The 20,353-nt window shown below is 50.8% G+C and overlaps 3 protein-coding genes across 7 annotated transcripts; all 3 read right to left on the reverse strand.

Moving 5' to 3' along the window:
• Nucleotides 1–120: 120 nt before the first annotated feature.
• Nucleotides 121–6,170, reverse strand: flvcr2b (FLVCR choline and putative heme transporter 2b). Of its 5 annotated transcripts, XR_015068861.1 has the most exons (11): nucleotides 5,050–6,167; nucleotides 4,775–4,916; nucleotides 4,088–4,228; nucleotides 3,408–3,475; nucleotides 2,940–3,043; nucleotides 2,597–2,707; nucleotides 2,202–2,307; nucleotides 1,988–2,099; nucleotides 1,454–1,509; nucleotides 808–945; nucleotides 121–371 (listed from the first exon to the last, which is right to left on the reverse strand). XR_015068861.1 is itself a non-coding variant. In XM_085937328.1 (10 exons), the coding sequence occupies exons 1-9, from the start codon at nucleotides 5,632–5,634 to the stop codon at nucleotides 830–832; spliced, it is 1,485 nt and encodes a 494-aa protein (XP_085793454.1). In that variant the 5' UTR covers nucleotides 5,635–6,169; the 3' UTR covers nucleotides 121–371; nucleotides 808–829. The 5 variants fall into 5 exon arrangements, 4 of the variants coding, with proteins under 4 accessions (XP_085793454.1, XP_085793452.1, XP_085793455.1 ...); XM_085937328.1 differs by lacking the exon at nucleotides 1,454–1,509 and having other exon boundaries at nucleotides 5,050–6,169; XM_085937326.1 differs by lacking the exon at nucleotides 808–945 and having other exon boundaries at nucleotides 5,050–6,169.
• Nucleotides 6,171–6,357: 187 nt separating this feature from the next.
• batf (basic leucine zipper transcription factor, ATF-like) lies at nucleotides 6,358–10,146 on the reverse strand. Its single transcript, XM_085937332.1, has 5 exons — nucleotides 10,027–10,146; nucleotides 9,894–9,959; nucleotides 8,655–8,934; nucleotides 8,012–8,116; nucleotides 6,358–6,912 (listed from the first exon to the last, which is right to left on the reverse strand). Exons 3-5 carry the CDS (start codon nucleotides 8,715–8,717, stop codon nucleotides 6,700–6,702), a joined length of 381 nt encoding a protein of 126 aa, XP_085793458.1. The 5' UTR covers nucleotides 8,718–8,934; nucleotides 9,894–9,959; nucleotides 10,027–10,146; the 3' UTR covers nucleotides 6,358–6,699.
• Nucleotides 10,147–10,175: 29 nt separating this feature from the next.
• Nucleotides 10,176–14,493, reverse strand: zc3h14 (zinc finger CCCH-type containing 14). The gene is made up of 17 exons (XM_085937325.1): nucleotides 14,343–14,493; nucleotides 14,039–14,081; nucleotides 13,542–13,656; nucleotides 13,410–13,450; nucleotides 13,187–13,316; nucleotides 12,806–13,109; nucleotides 12,578–12,747; nucleotides 12,406–12,506; nucleotides 12,177–12,323; nucleotides 12,043–12,117; nucleotides 11,843–11,975; nucleotides 11,556–11,752; nucleotides 11,337–11,475; nucleotides 11,119–11,264; nucleotides 10,960–11,042; nucleotides 10,792–10,898; nucleotides 10,176–10,603 (listed from the first exon to the last, which is right to left on the reverse strand). The coding sequence occupies exons 1-17, from the start codon at nucleotides 14,376–14,378 to the stop codon at nucleotides 10,600–10,602; spliced, it is 1,971 nt and encodes a 656-aa protein (XP_085793451.1). The 5' UTR covers nucleotides 14,379–14,493; the 3' UTR covers nucleotides 10,176–10,599.
• Nucleotides 14,494–20,353: the final 5,860 nt, after the last annotated feature.

A 20,353-nucleotide genomic window follows, 5' to 3' on the forward strand; every position in this document is an offset into this window, starting at 1 on the left:
ATCGTTTGCGTCGCATTCGTCTTGTTGACTAGCAAGAATGAAAGACATTTTCCATGAAGTCAGAAATAGTTACATTTTCAATACTGATAGCCAGCGGTAAATTTCTCAAGGTTCAAGTCATTGACGATTGTCAGAAGAATTTAATTTGTAGATATCAAAGCATGGAAATCAAGTTAGCTCAATCTGAATTCAACATGAATACTATATAAAAACAAAAGATTACAATTGTACATATCGCGCTGGTTTCTGATGTTAATTAATAATAATAAAAATTGTGCAGTTTTGTGCTTTCTTTCTTTCTTTTTTTAAAACTTTTCTTCTTGGAGGACAAGGTTTGTGGACATGCCTCCTCTCAGCCTGTCACATGGTCCCTGCAGGTAGAAACAGTACACATGCCAACTTAGAACCTAATGGCTAGTTTTTCATTTTCCTTCAAGGATTTAAGTGATGAGTTGTTTTTTTTCATCACGTTTGTAAATTAGTGCAAAACTAAGTTGTGCCAAAATTAGAGATATTAGATTAGAACATTTCAAATGCATTTTCCATCAAAGCAGCAGTGCGTCCATCAGTTTGATGAGAGAATCTCGTTCTCTGTCTCCCTCTTGTGGAGAAAAAGGGCAGTACAGGGGAAAACCGACAGTGAATGAACGACACTTGACTTGCAAATGACGTCATCACTTGAATGATGGTCAGGTCAGGTGAGGTGAGGTCAGCACTGCGACTTAAGAGGCAAAGCTGCCTTGCAGTTGAAAGCGAAAAAGAAGCGGCAACTGGGAAGCCGATGGATTGGCGTGGTGTGATCATTACCTTAGCGCGCCTGTGGGGGGCGCTATGATTTGATGAGATTTTTTTTGTTTACGGAACGCTTTATAGTGAAGGCGGCGTCTGCGCTGTGGAGATTTAGGGCGTGGCGCCGTAGTCCGGTCCCGACGTCATCGCCTCCGCCTAAAATCACAGCCGCCTGTCACTAGGCATTCGTTGGCCGCGCCGTATTTGTTTGATTGAAATTGCGACAAGTGAGACACATTGTTAAGATGGCGCGCCGAAGCTCTGTTAAATGAAATCAGTGGGGGGGATTTCACCTGACAGCAGCAGAAGACATCAAGCACACTGAATTAGATGCAAAGATTTGTTGTTGCTTCGAGAAATGTAAAATGAAGCCGACTGAGTATTGCAAGCACTTGAGTCAAAATGAGTATTGTTAATAAGTTGCCATCTGTTAGTACTCATGTCCCAAATAATTACTGGACCATTTCAAAGCGTCAAATTTCCAACACAAAACAGCTTTGAAATTTTAGAAGCAAGCCGACAGACAAAAGCCACATGCGAGGAGCAACGCTGACAAATGAGGAAAACAAGCACAATGCGTGACGCAATCATTTGAGGGAGGGAAGTACAAAAAAGCCAGACGTCGACAGGAAGACGATCCGATCCGTCTTTCTTTCGCACTTACTTCTGCTTTGGCCAACTCGTTGGCTTTTTGCCGCCGCAGATCCGACTTGATGAAGCCTGCCGGTCATTTGAGGCGACACAAAGGTGGACTTTAGTGGGAATGATGGAGACCCCCCCCGCCGACAACATGGCACTCTGAAGCAGCTGCAGCTGCTAGCTAGCTAGCTGGCAAAGTGCAAGATGCATTTGCAAACAATAGCCTCCTCCGAATGATTTCCAAACAGGAAGACATTTTCCAAGTCATTGACTTCAAAGGTTAAGTCAAGTCGATACAGTTCAATATGTCAAGAGCAATTTCAAGTATTTCCCAAGAAAACAACTATCATCGCATTGCAAAACTTGCAAAGTGCACAAATGATTAACCCCAATTTACACTCGGCAGCAAACGGAAACCTTTGAGACGTGACGGCGCACAGTCAAATGTTATTTTGCATCTTCTTAAAGTGATCAAATAAACATTTCTCAGTGGACAAGAAACTAAACAAACCCGGAGCACTCTTTCCGCGACGCAAGATGGAAGGAAAATCTTTCCTACCTGTCATGACGGTGCCCAGCAGGAGGAAGACGCACAGGAAGATGTTTCCCGGCAGCGTGCCAAATGTGTCGATGATTTTGCCCTGGCAGATGGTGAAGATGATGCCGAAAACCTGCGACGACACCTAAATCAAATGCTGACCAAAGACAAAAATGCCATTCTGGCTTCCGGCCGGCCCAGTTGCGATCCAACGAGAATCCAGAGAGTGTGCTACCTGCGCAGAGCAGTTGAGGAGCCCAGAGGAGGTTCCCTCCGATTCGGGATAGGTCAGCTCCACGGCGAACTCGAAGCCCAGCGGCAGGTAGCCGGTCATGAAGAAGCTGAAACGCATCATTTTACAAGCGTGTGAGAATAAAGTTCAATTCCTTCCAAGAATGTGCCGCGATAAGGTTATCGGGGGAAATTCCGCAAATTCCAGCTGGCGACCAAAACACAAGCACACGCTTGCCACCCCTCCCTCACCTACATTTTTTCTTTTGAAAAACACACGAGCGTCGGTCCGCCATTTTTCCTTTTCGGCGAGAGTGTAACAAAGGTCAGGGATGAGTGGCGGCTTTCGACGTTTACATTGTCGCTAACGGTCACAAATGATCACTTTGGAGACAGTACCCGAGAACTCCGGCAGTGATGAAGACCACCCAGAGGTGGCCCAGGCTGAGCGTGGCGGCGTACACGATCATCCCCACCAGAGACATCAAGTAAACGGCCAGGGTGGTCTGCCTGTAAAAGAGCACAAGACAGGCCTTTTTGGTGACCCCGGCGCCCGTCCAAAAAAAGCTCCGCTCCGCTCGGCGTCTTTCATCACACAATGGCAAGTGGAAATGTTTCCACATGTGCGGGACAATAGCCGGGAAAACAAACAACAACACGAGGGGTGCCGCTTTGGAGCCAACGGGGGAGCAACTTGAAAGCCACACCTGCATAAACAGAACCAAAGCCGCTGGCCACTCACTTGTAGGTCTTGGTGCGGTCCAACCACAGGCCGCAGATGAGGGAGCCCACCATGCCGGCGATGACGATGGTCAGGCCGATCCGGCCCGCGTTGACCTCTTCGCCCTGCGAGCAATGTGGCACACTTGACACAGCACACTGGAATGAGCTTTATTAAAAAAAATAATAATAATAATCGGATTGGACCGAGCTTCCGCTTCCTTCATTGACTGTGCAAATAGATGAAGATAAGGCCGCTTGCACGTGTTTGCCAGCAGGAAATGAGGAAGCCAGGCTCGGGTGGGATTTCACCTAACGCAAATTGAACGGCGTCTTCCAATATTTACTCGAGTTATCGTGCGATAGATTTTATGACCCGTATCACCTCCCAATGATGACACGTTCATTACAAATGGGGACGCAAATCCCATTCACTTTGGTTTACAGGCCAACCACTGGACTGGACTGGAGTGGAGTGGACTGGGCTCACCGGGTAGTGCTCGATGATCATGCGGTTCAGCAAGGTGCCGACGGCATAGAAGCAGCCCACGTTCAAGCCTGCAACGCAGAAAAGAAAGGGAAACGTTTCGGGGGCGGGGCTTATTGATCTTACACAGATGCTGAAAGTTTTATGGAACTAACAAACAAACAGGAATGTGAAGCTTTGAAAGCAGGCAGCCTTTGAAAGTTCTCCGCAGATGTTTTACTTGCACCCCCCCCTCTCAAAAGACGGAAAAACGAAAAAAAAAAAAAAACAGCTGTTCTATTTCAGGAATTGAACAATGGACTGCATTGATCTGATTTTACTCCAACAAAAGGAATCAAAAACGGCAGCCAGAGTGGACCTCGCTTGTTGGGCAGGAAAGTGTGTGCATGTGTGTGTGTTTGTGTGTGTGTGTGTGTGGGGGGGGGGGGGGTTAATAATAGTGACAGGAAAGGTGTCAAGTTCAAGCCCAGCGAAAGATTCTGCCGCGGCGGGGCGCCAACGCAGCCGCTCATGAAAGCGCTTTGCTTAATCATTGTCAGAATGTCAACAAACTTTGGACCCCTCCAATGCCAACATGCCCTTCATCCATCTGACAGATAAGTCCTTCTTTATGAGATTGGCAGATAAGATACAAAAGTTTCGGCCGGGGATGCCGTCAGAACGCAAATCCGGACCGTCGGTACCGTAGGTGATGATGAGGAGGATGAAGGGCTTGTTGCGCAGCAGCCGAAGAACGGAGGCGCTGTAGGAGTACTGCTCGGGCGGGATGCTTCGGGCCGTGGCCTGAGCCTGCGTCGGGGGCAGCTTGGGCTGTTCTTGGAACACTTGTTAGAGAGAAAGGAAAAGAAAATCAATACTGACATTAGGAAACAGAAAGAAACACACCAAAATAACACCACTGGATGGAATGAATCTTTTGGCTCTGTTAGTGATTAAAAAACAGCTAAAACATGACCAACATGACCGAAGGAAGCACAAAGCAAAAGCTGAGGAAGGAAGGAAGGAAGGAAGGAAGGAAGGAAGGAAGGAAGGAAGGAAGGAAGGAAGGAAGGAAGGAAGGAAGGAAGGAAGGAAAGGAAGGAAGAACCCAAACAAGACAAAAAGAGATGAATTTTCGCCAATGTCAACTTAGATTAAGGCCGCTTTCAAGGAAAGAGAGTTGAATCGGTGAGAATGAGGCAAGAATGGTGCCACTGTGGAGCAAAGGCCTCCGTCCCTCCCTCCCTCCCTCCCTCCCTCCGTGGCTTCCTCCCTCCACAAGGATCCGTTTGTGGCGCCGAATGCCAACGAGCATTGTGCCCACTTTGGCTGCACGTGACGTATTTCTTGCCATCCTCCGTATGTTCAACGAGGCCAAGTCGCACTCTTACCGACCACGACGAGGATGAAGAGGAAGGTGGCCACCCCGGCGGTGATGTAGAACATGATGCTGATGTGGTGGGTCAGCTCGTCCACGTTGTCCACATTGGGTACCAGGATGGGCGGCACCAGGAACCCGATGGCGATGCCCAGCTGAAATCGTTTTCAAAAAAACCTTTCTATTTAGTCTCCCCTACTCGGCACTCCTTTTACCTCTATAAACTCCTTTCGACATAGTTCCTAGGATGCCACAGAGCAAATAGGTGAGTCAAAGCAAACGGCTCACCTGGTTCCCAAAGACGCCGACGGAGCAGGCGGTGGACACCTCGTTGGATCCGAACCAGACGGACGCGATCCTGGACGGCATGCCTAGGATGAAGACCTGCGCCAGGGAGCAGCAGAACTGTCCCACGAAGGTGACGGCGAACAGGTGGGGCTGGACGCTGCCCACCTTGAACCACGTCCCGGCGCAGTTGAGCGCCGTGGCGGCCAGGGCCACCACCCGCAGACCTTTTTTGTCCAGCAGCCACGTCACCGGGAAGATGAAGGGGATGTAGGTCAGCATGTAGATCATGGACATCCAGTCGATGGTGAAGGCGTCCACATGGTAGAACTTCATGAAGATGTTGCTGATGATGCCGTACTGGATCCACTGGTACGAGTTGCACAGCGAGTAGGAGCTGAAGAGGAACACCATGATCCAGCGGCGCTTGTACAAGCGCGTCTCCCAAACTCTGTCCGCCGAGGTGGGCTGGTTGGAAGCGCTGAGGCGCACGAGAATTTCCGGGGATTCCGCCGACTCCTTGGCGTACTTGTTATCAGAGTCATGCCGCTCCTCGCCGGGCTTCTTCTCCTCTGGCTCCCCGCTCATGGCGAGCTCGTCGGCGTGTTCCTGAGTCGTTGTTGAATACGCGCAAAACAGCGCATAGGACGTTTCAATGGGGGGGAAAAAAATAAAGAAGAATTAGAAGCAACTTTTAATGAGGCAAGTCGACTCGAGTCTCGCGCCCAAGTTCCAAATGAATGGAGGACGTCGTCTTTGGATTCAGAGTCGGCTTGTAGCGCGTGCCAGTCGCCCAAAAAAAGGCGCCGGTTTCGATTCGAGACTCATTTAAGTGCTTGCTTGCGGCGGCGGCATTCAGTGTGACCCCCCCGCGCTGAAACACGACCGCCTCTTTCTTGGCTCTTCCTTCCCCGAGTGTCAACACGTGGAGCCAGCCTGACACCGTCCACGCGGCGCGCGAGAGAGAGAGAGACCCCACCGAGTCGGACCTGAAGCACTTTTGCGGGGCGTGTTCCTCCAACTAACCCGGGACAAGTCACGAGTGGTCCGCGTAACGAGAACCACGTGCGACATTGTACACTCCTTTTAAAGACATCCGGGCAATTTACGTTGACGCCTGCTGACCGGAAGTAAGAAAAAGTAAACGGTAACTCGCATCAAATAAAAAAGAAAAAAAAGAAAAAGAGTGGGTGCATTGAATACGTGAGGGCCCCCACCTAGAGGTTTCCCCGCGAACTGCACGTTTTTCAAAAAGTCACTGACACAAGGAAGGATAAAAGTAGGTCTTCTATTTTAGAAATAAAGCTAGAAAGAAGGACAGATGGATAGGTAGAACGTAGAAAGATTGGGAGGGACAGAATGCATTTCAACATTTAATAAATATCTCAGTTTGTCAAACTTTGGCTCGACTTTACATTCGCTTTGTCCAACAATCAAATTAGTCGGCAAAAAATAAATCTCCTGAGCTTTTGAGGTCTATCTACATCAAAACAAAAACAATGTAACAGACTTCATGACACCTCCTCCAAAAAAGAAAGCAATTTACAAATGAATCCACAGTGTCAACAAAAAGTGTTTGGCGGCGGGTCGGGTCTTACAATCAGAGCACACAAAATTCGGCACAAGAGTTCTGGAGACGTGATCCCATCCACGTCAGTGCTGGTAGTGGGGCACGGCGACGTGCTGGTGGTAGGCGGCGTGTTGCTGGTGGCGAGGCGGGTACGGGAGGCCCGGCGCGCTCGGGCTGAGGCCCGAGCACTGCGGCTCGTGGCTGCTCAGCACCGACGACAGGTACTTGGCCTCCTCCGTCAGCTCCTTCACTTCCTTCCTGAGCGCCGCGTTCTCTTTCTCCAGACTCTCGCTCTCCTGGGGGAAGGAACACAAAGCGCCAGGCCTCTTCACATACATTTGCCATAACCAGCACGTATTGAAGCTTCTCGTTCGGAGCCAACTGTCAATTTTTGTTCATTCTTTTCTTTCACGCGTGTCAAGTTGCGGGTAGAGCACGGACACACAGACGCTTCCTGTCGTCAGTGAAGAAGCGACACCTCTGACCACAATAACTGTCCTGATAAGAAAAGGAGCAAGTCTTTCATTGAGACACGCTATTTACAATCGTTTTACGACATGACATCACTTTTATTCTGCCTATTACTAAGTCACTAGCGGAATCAAAATGTCATTCGGCTGTGTGTGCCTTGTTTGTTTTTGAACCAGTCATCTGCGAGCAGGACCGAAAGGTTAAAAATGTCCCAACGTTGACACATTTCCCACAAGCCCATTTGCAAAACATCTCAGGTGACTTACTGATCAGCTTTGATCTCACGCAAGTAGAGCAAAAGTGCCCAAACCGGGTTGCAGAGTGGGAGAGAAATCTTCCGCCGAGGTGGGCGGCGGCTGAAAAGGTCGCCTTCACGCCAAAGACTTTTATCGCTCGTCGGCGCGAGCTGCGGGCAAACCCCTCCGGTGTCGTGCGTCACGCCACCCACCCCCGACGGTGGGCCGGCCGTCCGCCCGCCCGTCCGCCCGCCCGCGTGCGCCTTTACAAGAAGGGGCTGCCGTCTTCTTTCAAACAAAAACACCGCGGCTCTGACGGGAAATGACTACGCTGTCACTGAGAGGGAAAATACACCTTCCTGTTCATCAAGCCAGACCGCAGAGGGCAATATGTCACAAGTGAATTCGAGATGGAAACTGCATGTATCGTTGCTGTCCGCAAAAGAATAGTCGACTACCGTGCAATGGAGCGGAGACAACATGCTCAAGGACTGAGCAGAAGTCTTCTCACTCAGTTGCAGTTTGCAAGGGAGGTGCTGGATGCTGGTTAATGCCCACACGTGCTAATTTATTCGCACAAACACGGCGAGCGGCGTCCAAGCGTGCCGCGCGACAGAAGCCGTGACACATCGCCACATGGTCAGGTAGCGTTATGTAAAAAAAAAAAAAAAAAGTTGCCACTTCTCACCAGGTGGAGGCTGTCGGCCTTCTGCGTCTGCCTCATTCGGCTCTTCTGGGCCGCGATGCGGTTCTTCTCCCGCCGCATCACCTTCTTCACGTCGTCCGACGAGCTCTGCGCACAGACAAGGCATGCTAGCTAGCTCGTGGGGAAAGCTCATTTCAGCAAAGAGTTGCCCAGAGTGACTCAGAAAAATGAACCGTTGCGTTGCGGGGACGCGAAACTAGGTGTGACCCCGGCCGGGCCTAACTGAAAGCCCCGAGCGAGCGAGCGCCAGACCGACCCCACCCAAAGGCCTCCTCCCCCCCTTGCAAAGGTCCACTTTGTTGTAAATGAAACGCACCGCCCCTCGCCGTCCCTCTGGTTAGGATCCGTCCATCACTTGACCAATGAAAACATTTGGGAAACGACTTTGATTGAGTTTGTTGCAGTTCTCCATGTGATCCACAAGAAGCACGGAAAGGCCAAACTGGGTGACTCTGCGCCACTTTCACTCGCCACACAAAGTGTTCCCGACAACTCTCGTGTCATTCACACGTTTGCCTTTCATAAAGGTCAGTCGGACCGAGTCATCCTCACACGGGCAAAAATACTCATTTTAAAAAAGAAAAGGCGTTTCGGGATGGGGGGGGGCAAAGCAAAGGAAGCCTACCTGCCTGCCTCCAGGTGACGGCGACCTGTAGCTTGCGTCGTTGCTGTCCGAGCCCTGAGCCATGGCAGCAGCCTCACAAGGCCTCTCTCTCTCTCCCTCTCTCCTGGCTCCACTTCGCCTTCCGTGCTCGAGAGGGAGACAGAGTTTGCTGGCGTGCCCAACGCAATTTGCTTTGCCACTTAATGAGAGTCTTTCTTTTCTTGCCTGCTTTCTGTCACTCCTCCTCCTTTCACTCGCTCTCGCTCGCTCGCTCGCTCTCTCACCGGCTCTGATGTGGTTTCTGGTAAGGGGGGGGGGGGGTGAAGAGTTGGTGAAATGGTGAAAAGTACAGAAAAGCAACACACAAAGTTCCTCCTCCGCTCTGTGTGCTGTGAAAATCATCAGATTGGCGCGGCAGCTCCGAGATGCCCCTTCCTCTTTTTTTTTTTTTGCTTCTGGAAGAAACGGAACGGCCGAAAGCGTGCCGCAGCGACTGGTTTCGAGTTAAGGCCTCAAGGGGACCCAAACGGCATCCTACCACCGGTCTTGGATATCGTTTGGCGGTACTTTCCATCTCAAATCACTTTTCCCCGCCATTTTATGTCTACATTAACATTCTTTTTTTGGGGGGAAATACCTTCAACGACGGATCATGGCTGCTTGTTTTTCAAAGCGGCAACATGACATTGGTGTGACCAAAAGAAAATGAGGAGCAAAACAGCTTTGCTTGGCAGAGAGCGCAGCCCTCCTACACACAAACATGTCCGTCCCATTTTTTGAAGCACTTGGATGCACTGAGTGTTTTCCCAAGATAAGCAACAACAACAACAAAAAAGCAGAGTACCCAAACAGTGACGCAGTTAAAAAAAAAAAAAAGGATAAAGTAGACACTGTGCATCATAAAATCAAATAATAATCAAAGGCAACACAGAGCGGTTGAGAGTGTCACATCACACTGAAATTCAAGAGTGATCATTTTGAAAAGTCTCACAGGCGGGGAAAACCCCCTTGAAAAGGGGACCTTTAGAGAGAAACACACGTGTGGAACAAGTACGTCACAGAAAGCTGCTGAATAACAACCTCAAACATCATCAAGTCACTGCGTGAAAAGTCTCTCATCTATTTGGAAATCCGAATTTTGACATCGATAATGTAATGGTGACCTGAATATAATTTTGTCATTTGTTTTGGCGCCCTCTAGCGATATTATTATATTTATGAAACACAGCTCAGGATTTGACAAAACGATTTGGTTCTCACCCAACTAAGCATGACGTGGTCAAAAGTTCTCTCCTCGGCGAAGTGTCGCTTTGCTCGCCGACGTATCTGCAACAGAGCGAGAGACTGACTGGCAAGTCTTTGGCCTCCTTACTCGACAGGCGCTCGCGCTCACCTGTAAGCGTGTCGGCAGCGAGAAGAGCAGTCAGAGCATCCGTGGCCTGTCTTCGGCAAAATGTTTCAAGCCACATTTTTGCTTGTATTTCCACTGAAATGATGCGACGACAACTCGAACCATTCTTAAGGCAACATTTTTAATGATTTGAAAAAATACGAGCAGTTTGAACCATTTGTTTTTTCATCAGATGCTCGCCAAATGCGTAGAAACGACTCACTTGTTGTTCAAAAGCGGGAGCACACATCCAAAAATGAAACCAGGTGGCAGTATTCTTATTCCTACATGTGGAAATGGCATTAAAAAGAGGTCTTGAAGTTGAAATATACAAAATGCTCCTTTTTTCCACTCATTTATAAATCCAGGAACAAAGAAAATAACATAAGACAGCAGAGGTTGTGTTCATTGCCGTTCCCCCCACTTGAGATCAATAAAAAAAAAATAATAATTGCCTGGCAACCTAACAAAAAAGTATTTTGGAAAAAATGAATGCAACTACCAACGACAACAACGAAGGAATCCGACGGGTTGACGGGACATCGGTTGTCGGCTCAAAGTGGAGTCGAGACGTCATTAGCTGAGAGAAAGAAAAACACGAGTCACATTTAGTCAACGCTGTCGAGCGTCTCGGATGCACTTTCTTGCCGTCGGGCGGAATTTCCCCATGTGGCACAAAGGGGAAAAAAACGAAATCACGTTCAATTGTCAATTATCCAAATTGAGGTTTCCGCCCGACAGCCACGACGACATTGGACACGGAAGCACCTGCTCTGCGTCTTGGTCCACTTGAGGGCGTGTCTCGGAGGGACGGACGCGTCGGGGTGGAAGAAGGTGCAGCCGTCGCGGTTACACTGGCCGGCAAAGTGACACGGCTGCCGGGTGATAAAAACACTTTGTGAGGTGGCTGGCTGGCTAGCTCATAGCGGGCGTTACCTTGGGATGATAAAAAGGGCAGTCCATCTTCTTGCACTGCGGGAAGAAGCGGCACATGCTCACTGTTGGGGCTGGTGGCACCGCTGGGGGAGGAAAAAAAAAAAAAAGTTAGCGTGGGCAACACCACGTCAGGGGCGGCTCGCGGGGGTGGTAGAACACCTGGCCTGGCGGGCGGGGCGGCGGCGGCAGCCCCCCTGCGGCTCACGTGGGTGTAGGGGCAGTCGGCCTTGCTGCACCTGGCGTCGTATTTGCAGTTGGGATGGATGAAGAGGCATTTGTCGCCAAATTTGCACGAGGGGAACGTCCTGCGGGTGGGGGGGAATATAAATAAAGAGTGGCCACTCCACAGCATTGTGACGTTTGTGTTTCTGACTCACTTGCAAGTTCTGGTGGGGTGATGGTAGGGACACTCGTCTCCGCTCTTGCACACCGGCCAGAATTTGCAGCGCTCCGTCACTTTCGGCCTCTTTGAAGACGCCGAGTCGTCGTCAAACATCTCCACGTCCATCTCGTCTTCTGTCCGACGAGACGACGACGGGAGACAAAAAGGTGAATCGCCGCGGTCGCGGCGTCTCGCCGGGTCGTGCATGGCGTACCTAATGAAGTGTCCATTGACGGGCCCCCTTGCGGCCTTTGAAGGACGCAGACTTTAGACTTGGCGCCACGGGCGGATTTGGAAGGCGGCCTGACTTCGTCCAGCTCCATTTCGGACTCGACCAGGTCCCCCAGCGGGCTCGGGACGCCCTCCAGCGTCACGATGAACTTGGGGCTGGCGGAGTTTTCCTTCTCCTTGCTGGTGAACAAGTGGAAAGACTCACATCAAAGGTGTGACCCAATGGGAAGGCAAAAAAAAGAAGAGGCCATTGGATGATGGCGCACGCACCTGGCCTGCACGGTGCGCGGCAAAGCCGACTCGACCTTCTGCTTGCGCTCCGGCTGCCGACTCGCGCTGCCGTCCGCCGGCGGTCGACTCACGATGAAGGAGCGCGTGTCTGAGTGTTTGCCGTCGCCGCTGGCTGAGGAGAAAGCAGAAGCCAAATGAGGCGGTGTCAAACAAACTCTGGATGGAAAAGCAACACTCACCGTCGTCGGGTTTGTCTCCGTCGTTGCGCTGCGCCGCGTCCGCCGGAGCGTGCGAAGCCGCCGATCTAGCCGCGGCTGACGGCAAACCCGCGGTGAGCCATCGCACGTCACGCCGCACGAGTCGAGCGACATACCCAGAGTTCTGCCGGGCTGCTTTTCGGGCACGTACGACTGGCCCCCCCCGTGCAGGTGCTGCTGCGCCAGTTGGATCGCTGCCGTCATCTCCTCCTCTCTGGCCAGGCGGGCTCGAGGCGCCACGGGAACCGTCTGTCTCAGCGGCACTGCGGGGGGCGGCGCCACGGCAATGTAAACGTGAAGAAGAAGAAGAAGGGGGGGGGGGGGGGGGGGGTCGGGCGGACGTACGAGCTGGGAAGGATGTGGTCTTGTTGATGGAGTCCTGCGCCTCAGAGATGGCCTTCAGGATCAGATTCCTGTTGGCCTGCTTGGCCGGCGGGAGGGACGGCCTGAAAGCATACAACCAACGGGAAGAGACGTCAAGTGCCGAGAAAGGCAACCGAGAGGAAAGCAGACTGACTTGCGCTCCGGCTTGGACGGTAGCAACACCCGACTGGACGGGCCTCGGCCGCCGTAGCCGGCGTCTTCCTCCTCCTCGTCCGCGTCGTCGCTTTCCTCGTCCGAGTCGCGGTTGACTCGCACCACCGAGCTGACCACGGGCGCTTTGCGTTTCCGCGACGACGACTCTTCCTGAAGACGGCCGGGGGACACTTATTTCATTTCCTGAAATAGATTTGAATGGCCGTACCTTGCCGGAGTCGCCTCTGGAGGCTCTGCGGCCGCTCCTGCTTTCTTGATGCCTCCCGTGCGACGATCCTTCGGCGGAGCGAGCCGCGTTGCCGAGCTTGCTGTGGCCCGGCCTGTAGAGTTCCAAGGAAGGTCGAGCGGCGGCGCGAGATCCCCTGTGGGCGGCGGTCGCCTCCACGGGGTCCTCGCCGAAGTCGTCGTCCATCTCCGTCTTGATGTCGATGACCGCCTCGGACGGGAGGAGCTCCATGAGCGGCCTGACGGCCGACGTCAGGCGGGAGGAGCCCTTCTCCACGCTGCCCCTCCTGACGGGAAGTAAGAACGCCTCAAAATTGCTGTTCGAGGAGTCAGTTTAGGTACGTGCCTGTTTTTTTTTCCTCACCTGCTTTCGTGGGCGTAGCCGCGCGGTTCCGATCGATCGGAGCGGGAGTTGGACGAGCAATCGTCCGTCCTGGGCTCGGGGGCGCCGGCGACGAGCTGCTGCTGCTCCTCCTGTTCGACAAAGGCGGGCTCTGCAACGGGTGAAACCACATTGACCTCATTCAACTAATCGGGCTCGAGCAAACACGAAGCGGGGAAAGCAACCAAGAGTGAGTGCCACCTACCCACGGCGACGGTTCTTAACTTCTCCAGGACGCCGTGTAGCCTCAAATAAAGCAGGGGGGGGGGGGGGGGGGGGGCGTTAGTTCACCGCACAAGCCGCGCTGACAACCAAACAATCTCTGTCGTCATCATACCAGGCTGTGAACTTGATGGTGTTGTTTCCCAGGAAAAGCGACAGATCGTCCGCCATCTGCTGGGAGGTTTTCTTGTTGGCCACCATCACCATGATGTAGTCTGGAAGTTCCTCATCTGGAAAGGCGGAAGTCACCAAACGGCATCCCATGATCAACACAAATGCTTTTGTCATCTTAAGTCCTACTTTCTCTTCTTTTTTCCCCAAGTTTCCAATCCGTATTTAAACGATATGAATGCGCTCTTAAACATTGTGAGTGGTCTTGGAACGTCTTGGGGTTTGTGAGAGAGATCGTCACTCATCATGTGACGTAAAGAAAGACGCGCACTTACTCCGACGTCCAGGTTTTCAAAGGCTACCTTTTTTATCCTCCTCGAAAGGGATCGCAGCCCGACGACACTGACTCGTTTAAGCCTTGTCATGTCAATTTTGACCGCAATTACGACAAGGTTCGCCATAAGAACATCGTAAAGCGAGACTTTCCGCATTACGACTTACCTATGTATGCTCCGAGCTCTTGAAGCTTTCCTTTAATAGCAGCCTGCAAAGAGTAGCACAGCACAAGCATTAACAAAGCCAAGGCCAATTCTCCTTCTCCCATGAAACCACATTGGTGTTGGGAAAAAGCCTATAAACAAATAAGCCGAACGCCGTGTTGCCATTTTGCTGCTCGCTCGCTCGCTCGCTCGCTCGCCAGGCAACCAAAGCAATGCAACATGCTAACGGCATTTTAGCGAGCGCAATTATCTGCTTCTATTCGCAATTTTCACGTCAACTCATCTCGTGTGCTCATGCGACTCACTCTTATTTTCTTGCTGATTTCTGCCCCTATCTCCATAACTGAGCTTTCGACGGAAAGTGGACGTAGACGAGTTGAAAAGGGAGCAAAGTAGTAAGCAGCAAGCTACAACGGCTAAGCACCGGAATTGACGTCAAAAGAGAGTCACGTGATCAACGACGGAAGCCGGAACGAGCCAAACACTCGCACGAAGCAATGACGGGCTTACTTTGCTTTTAATCTTGAAATTGAAGGTAAAACATAGAAATGATCATTTTTAAGAATGATATATTTATTATTGTATTTTATGATGTGAAATGCACAGAAACTTGGAACGAGCATGTACTTCTCATACTAGCCACAAGATGGCAGAAAAAGCAAGGAAATACTCATTTGGGTTCATTCGATGGAATTGCTTGCTTCTGTAACTGATGATGATCTCATGCACCGTCTGGTAAACAATCAGCACGTTTGAGGAAGTAAATGCATCAGTCAAACGATCGGATGGATGTGTATTGAATGACACTGCATGTCAACTTCAAGAATAATTAGCTTCCCATGCTGTGTTAATACCCGTGCCGATGGGTTCCTGTTTTCTGTTTTGGAGCATTTCACTGGCAATGGAGGAAAGGATCTGGCTGGCTGGCTGGCTGGCTGGCTGTCTAGACAAACGTCTCACACCAACAAGTCTGCTTGTCTGTCTGTCTGTCTGTCTGTCTGTTTGCTTTGTTCACACACAGTTGGTGCTCCCCGAGGCGTCTCTTTGCTTTGGAATCGAGCGCCCGTGATGACGTCCTGCCCACCGCCATGGAAACGCCGATAACTTAAGAAAGCAGAAGTCAATTTCGCACTTTCACCTGTCTTGAGTAGGACTTGCCTGTCAGTGAACGTGCAGTAACATGTTTTTACCACTCAGCGGCAGTACAACTAACCGTGAACCACGAGTGACCTTTTGACCTGGTGGCCCTTAGAGGTCACATTATGGGAAACTGACAAACAGACAACATGTGCACAAAAGGCTGCAGGGCCCAATGTATTCAGTCACATGATCACATATACAAATCGTATCTACAAGCAGCACGTCCAAAAAAACGACTGAGTAGAATATTGTGCAGACGAGGTGGGCTTCATCGTGGCATTATGCAAATGGCTGTCAAATGAAGTGCAGATGAAAAGCTCTCCCTGAACGCATGGCAGGCAGGCAGGCACGCACACACACACTGGCTGTCAGAATTGTAAAGATCAGCTCAGAGTCTGCTGGTGTAAATCCTGCCCGACAGGACTGCTGAGATAGCTGCTGCGTCCACGGCAACGCTCGCCCGCCTCGCCTGCCCGCCCGCCCGCCCGCCCGCCTCTTTTCAGTCCACACGGCAACAAAGCTCAACGGCGTCCACCAATCAGCACGCTGCAAAGGTGACAGGCCGCGGCCAGGTCCTCCTTTGTCGCTATGGCGGCTGCCGCCTCTTATTTTTCCCCTTGTTTTGTATCTTCCATAATGAGGGAGACATCAAGCGGCCACTTTTGGTCTTGGATTGGCGACACGGTGGCTCCATCCAGACGTGTGCGTGAGACGGCGGTTTTATTGAATTTGCGCTTCGGGATTTGCATGAGTCTATTTGTCAGGCCGTCGGCACGCCAGCCGAGTAGACGACTTTGTGATGGTGACGTTTGTCAATAAAACATGTCTGCTTCCACACAAAGAACATATCGTACATAGTAACAGTAAGAACACCCTCAAATGCTAATGTTAGCTTAGGTATGGTCCACATTCTCCACTTGGCTGATTCTCTCCTCAAATTGCTCCCTTAGGTGGGGGGGGGGGGCTGACTTGATCACTACGGTGTCACACTTCAGGACCGATTGATCACGCGATGCTTGCCGTTGATAATAACGTGACTAAAGTCGACGTTTTTTGAGGCGAGACATGCCGTCACACTGGATTTATCGTGCGCGTGTCCTGGGGTGACCTCACTTGCCCGCCAGTGTGCGTGCGTGCTTGCGTGCGTGTTGCTAGCGAAGCTTGCCGGAGTCCATCTGGACCCTTCCACGCGTGCCAAAAAAACAATAGCCCCCGTCCTTTCTCTCGTCACCTCTCGTTAACAAAATTCTAATCATCACTCGAGCCCTCCGCTGCTCGTGGTCGCTTTTGTCTGACTCAAATTTGTCACCTCCACGCTGCCAAGAAGAACACGTTGACTCATGTTTTGGGACAAAGACAAGACAAAGGAAGGAGAGCATGCGTACTCAAATCACAGATAAACCTGCCATTTGTATTTTGACGCGCCATATTTTTCCGGCCTTGAATCGAAAATCAAAAAGCAGTAGGAAAGGAGTGAATCGTTCCAAAGGCGGCCGACACTCTGTGTTTACATTTCGATGCGAGTCAATGGGCAGTTATATGTTAAACAAACAGAAATGGGCGGGTTCAAAGGTCATTGTGCCGAAGCATTTGGCAGGTCCGGCGAGCGGTAAATTTAGCTGGCGAGACATCTCCTCACATGGCAGCGCAGCCGTTTTTCCCACGGCCGTCTGTCCTCGACAGTTGGCCGGACAGGTGTTTGTCTTTCGCCGCCCTCTCGCTTTCGCTCGTGACCTTGACCCCCCCTTAGCGCGTTAGCCGGTGCAACATTCAAGTGGCCGCTGTTTACATTGCTAACGGTGCTAGGAAGGAGGCCAGTGGCTTGTTTTTATTTCTCTTCCCTTTTGAGACTCGGCCGAACCGGCGGGAAAGGAGGTCAATGACAATTGGCCAACGGCATGACGCAAACGTGAAGTCAAATCGCTCGGAGGATTAGCAGACAAGTGCTCTGTAAGACAGCGTGCCTCCAAAGCTAAAGACAGATGGCATTTCAGCGCTCCCATCCCTGACGTGACCTTTCGCCTTGACCCCGAGGCACAAGTGCACCTTTTTTCCCAATGTGGCCTGGGTGGGAGCGCACGCCTGGAATCCGCGGAGCGTGGCTTTACTTGTGGCGTTAGGGCGTGCACACGGGCAGCTGCCGGTTATGACTTTACTTCTGGCATAGCGCCGGCCGCGCATAGTCCTACATGTGTGTGCGTTGATAAGCACGCACGGGATTCTTGCCAAGTAATGTGCTGCATGTGTGCGCGCGCGCGCCGCTTTTGTTGACACAGCTTGTGTAGCGCTTGTGCAACTTGTGGCCATCAGATTGGGTTTATCGCAACAAAGCAGCTAATCGCGCTAATGGCGAGCCGGAAAAGATACTGACCAAAAAAAAAAAATGCGATCCGTCATAAAATGATTGACACAGAGAACCGGTAGCGAGACTGCTATTGCTAACGATTGAAAAGCGACAACTCGATGGAGTTGTATTTTAAATCTCCCCATCTTTGCTGCTATCAAATAATGTGGCAAGCCAAGTGGGCGTCTCGGTCCGTTATTGCCCAATGCAGGCAAGCTATGGCTCCGCTAGCAACAAGAGATGCGATAAGAGCGCAGATAACCTCGCTTGGCACGCCGCTAAGCTATTTTGGGACGTGTGGGCTCGGGGAAAAACAGGATATCTACCCTTGTTTTTGACAAAGGCATAAAAAAAAACCCATTGTTTTCAATGCGGCAGCAACAAGTCGTCGTTTCGCAGCGAGAAGCGCCGAAGCGGCGTATCGTTATCTGCTTTTGTTACTTGAAAACAACTCTGAACAGTCATGCTAGCATTGATGCTAACGCTCGTGCTCTGCAACCACGACCGTGACCTCAGAAAGGCCTTTGTCACGTACGGAGAGGCAAAAGTGCGTCAGTAGCGTGTCGCCGGGGTAACAAAGGCCTTCGTGACGGAACGCTCGTTCCACTACCGGTCTGTCCGGTTCTGTTTTCTGCCGAACGCAAAAACAAGCTTATTTTTGGCGCAACGTCACGGGGGGGGAAATCACATGTCTTTAATTGCTCACCTGACAACGTACGCTTGAGTCACAATTTTGTTGGGACGGACGGGTGGAAAAATAGGATGGCCATAACATTACCAATAATAATAACATTATTCAACCGCTCTTTTTTGTCAGCGCAGCCCTCCAAAAAGTTTCCTCATCCTACTGCACTTGTTTGCGGACATCTGCTGCCATGTCCAAATATTGTTTTTGGCCGGCTGCTGGTCCAGAACAGAGCGCAGGGGCTATTTTTAGCACAACGGCTGCATTAACACGTAAAACAATGCGAGGGGGGGGGGGGGCGGCAAATGGCTGAGCGCACGACGGGTCAACGGGGGCGACAATAGTCATCGTGTAGGCTAAAGGGTCAACTCCAAAAGCTAGCTTGGAGGCTCATTCGCAGCTGCGGTCAGAGGTGGCCAAGATCATTCATGACTCGCTGAAATTGATTAGTAATACAAGGTACCGCCGTCCTGCTCTCATTTCTCACGTGGCCGTAAATGATACGTGCCGTCGCGTCCGGTCGGGTTAGGCGGGTTACTTATTTACGAGCCCGCGTCTCGTGACGATGACGACGAACCCGGTTCTACAGGCCGGGTCACGCGCGAAGCGGTGACATCAGTGTTTGGTGACGCAACACGGCGTGAGATTGAAATTAGGCTAATTGGCGCATGGCAGCGGTGAATGATGAGCTTTGTAAATCAAATGAAAGCAATCATGCATGTCAGTGCACATTCATTAGACAAATGCTAACAAGCAATCTGAATGTTCATTTGGGAAGATGCTAGCATGCGAACAGCTAGCATGTCTGTATTTGGTGGGGCGGCAAAAAGCTTTCGCCTCACTTCCTGCCAGGATGCACCTCCAGCATTATGTGCACAAAAGTGACGCTTGTCCTCCAAGAAATCGATTTTGGCCAAATGGAAAATCGACATAATAATGGCATCACTTGCCACGTCCCGCACGCCTGTCGGGTTGCACGCGACACAACGCCGAGCGCCAGCTACGTTGGACGACAAACACAAAAACAAAAAGTGGAGGAGTGGAGAAGATAGAGAGCGGGCGGCCTATCACGAGGGCGTCGCCCCCACGAGTGGAGGAGAACACACACGCCTTTGTTGAGGCGCTGTGTGAAAAAGCGCTGAGCCAAGCACAAGCTCGCTACTCCCCACCAGTTTTTTTTTTTTTTTCTTTTTCTCCCTCGGGACACACACACACACACACAAATGCATACTTGTGTGCATTTAGCAGTGATCTCAGGGGACAAGGCTTTCTCTTGTGCTCCAGGCAGACACTCACAGCGGCTCCATTGTGTGCGGGGCCCAATCGGACTTTGTGGATATGTTAGCGTTACGGGCCGTGACACCGTTTAAGTGAAAAGAAATATGGCTTGGAAATTGAACACGCAAGAGACCCTGGCAAATTTCAATGATGTGGCTGGACCCTGCTCGAAAAAAAATTCAGCGTGCGATGACAACTGTCAATCAAATACAAGCGACGCATCTTCCGTTTGAGCTACGACCGGGTCACAATCTTGTCCTATTTACGCAAGAGAAACAAAGGAGGCTCCAATCTGAGTTGTCCATAAAGTTTTAATGAGAAAAAAAAAACAGCAAAAAGTACCCACGGAACAAGAGAAGAAATGATGAGATTGTAAGATTTGGCAGAGCCAAGCTCTTATGTACAGCATATTGCACTAGAAAACAAAGAGCCCAGCGACCTCGCCCGCTTCGTCCCAAAGACAACAAACTGCTACATCTGGACCGGGCCTCGCAAAATGTCCGACAGTGCGAAATCATTGAGACCGCTTTGGAACGTCCCCCCCTCCCTCCCTCTTTTCCAAAAATGAAAAAAAAGAACACACTCGCACACAAACAAGCCAGAAAAATAAAAAAGAGGCTCCACTGTTCAGTTCATGTACGGACAGAGATCACATGGTCCCCCCCCCCTCCCCTTCAGTAAATTACATTCAAAAAAACCTTTTATGATACAGATTGTTTTTTCTTTCTTCTTCTTCTTCTCATCAGGAATGTCGCACATGCATTTTTTTTGTTTTCTCCATTTACATCAATTGAAAAAAAGCCCTTGAACTGAGTGACACAGTAGACTTATCCAAAATGTTTTCATATATTCAAAAAAACAAAAACATT

This window comes from Syngnathus leptorhynchus, chromosome 18, assembly GCF_054491065.1.
Source record: "Syngnathus leptorhynchus isolate UIUO chromosome 18, UIUO_Slep, whole genome shotgun sequence".
NCBI classification, from domain to species: Eukaryota; Metazoa; Chordata; class Actinopteri; order Syngnathiformes; family Syngnathidae; genus Syngnathus; species Syngnathus leptorhynchus.

Excerpts from the sequence above, each read along its gene's own strand:
- flvcr2b (XM_085937326.1), bottom strand. The coding sequence starts at position 5,634 with ATGAGCGGGGAGCCAGAGGAGAAGAAGCCCGGCGAGGAGCGGCATGAC. Across the intron at positions 4,917-5,049 it reads TCGGCGTCTTTGGGAACCAG|CTGGGCATCGCCATCGGGTT; the intron begins GTGAGCCGTTTG and ends AAACGATTTCAG. Across the intron at positions 4,229-4,774 it reads CTTCATCCTCGTCGTGGTCG|TGTTCCAAGAACAGCCCAAG; the intron begins GTAAGAGTGCGA and ends CTCTCTAACAAG.
- batf (XM_085937332.1), bottom strand. The coding sequence starts at position 8,717 with ATGGCTCAGGGCTCGGACAGCAACGACGCAAGCTACAGGTCGCCGTCA. Across the intron at positions 8,117-8,654 it reads CGTCACCTGGAGGCAGGCAG|AGCTCGTCGGACGACGTGAA; the intron begins GTAGGCTTCCTT and ends GTCTGTGCGCAG. Across the intron at positions 6,913-8,011 it reads AGGCCGACAGCCTCCACCTG|GAGAGCGAGAGTCTGGAGAA; the intron begins GTGAGAAGTGGC and ends TCCTTCCCCCAG.
- zc3h14 (XM_085937325.1), bottom strand. The coding sequence starts at position 14,378 with ATGGAGATAGGGGCAGAAATCAGCAAGAAAATAAGA. Across the intron at positions 12,118-12,176 it reads GCAGCCCGGCAGAACTCTGG|CCGCGGCTAGATCGGCGGCT; the intron begins GTATGTCGCTCG and ends GTTTGCCGTCAG. Across the intron at positions 10,899-10,959 it reads GCCCTTTTTATCATCCCAAG|CCGTGTCACTTTGCCGGCCA; the intron begins GTAACGCCCGCT and ends ATCACCCGGCAG.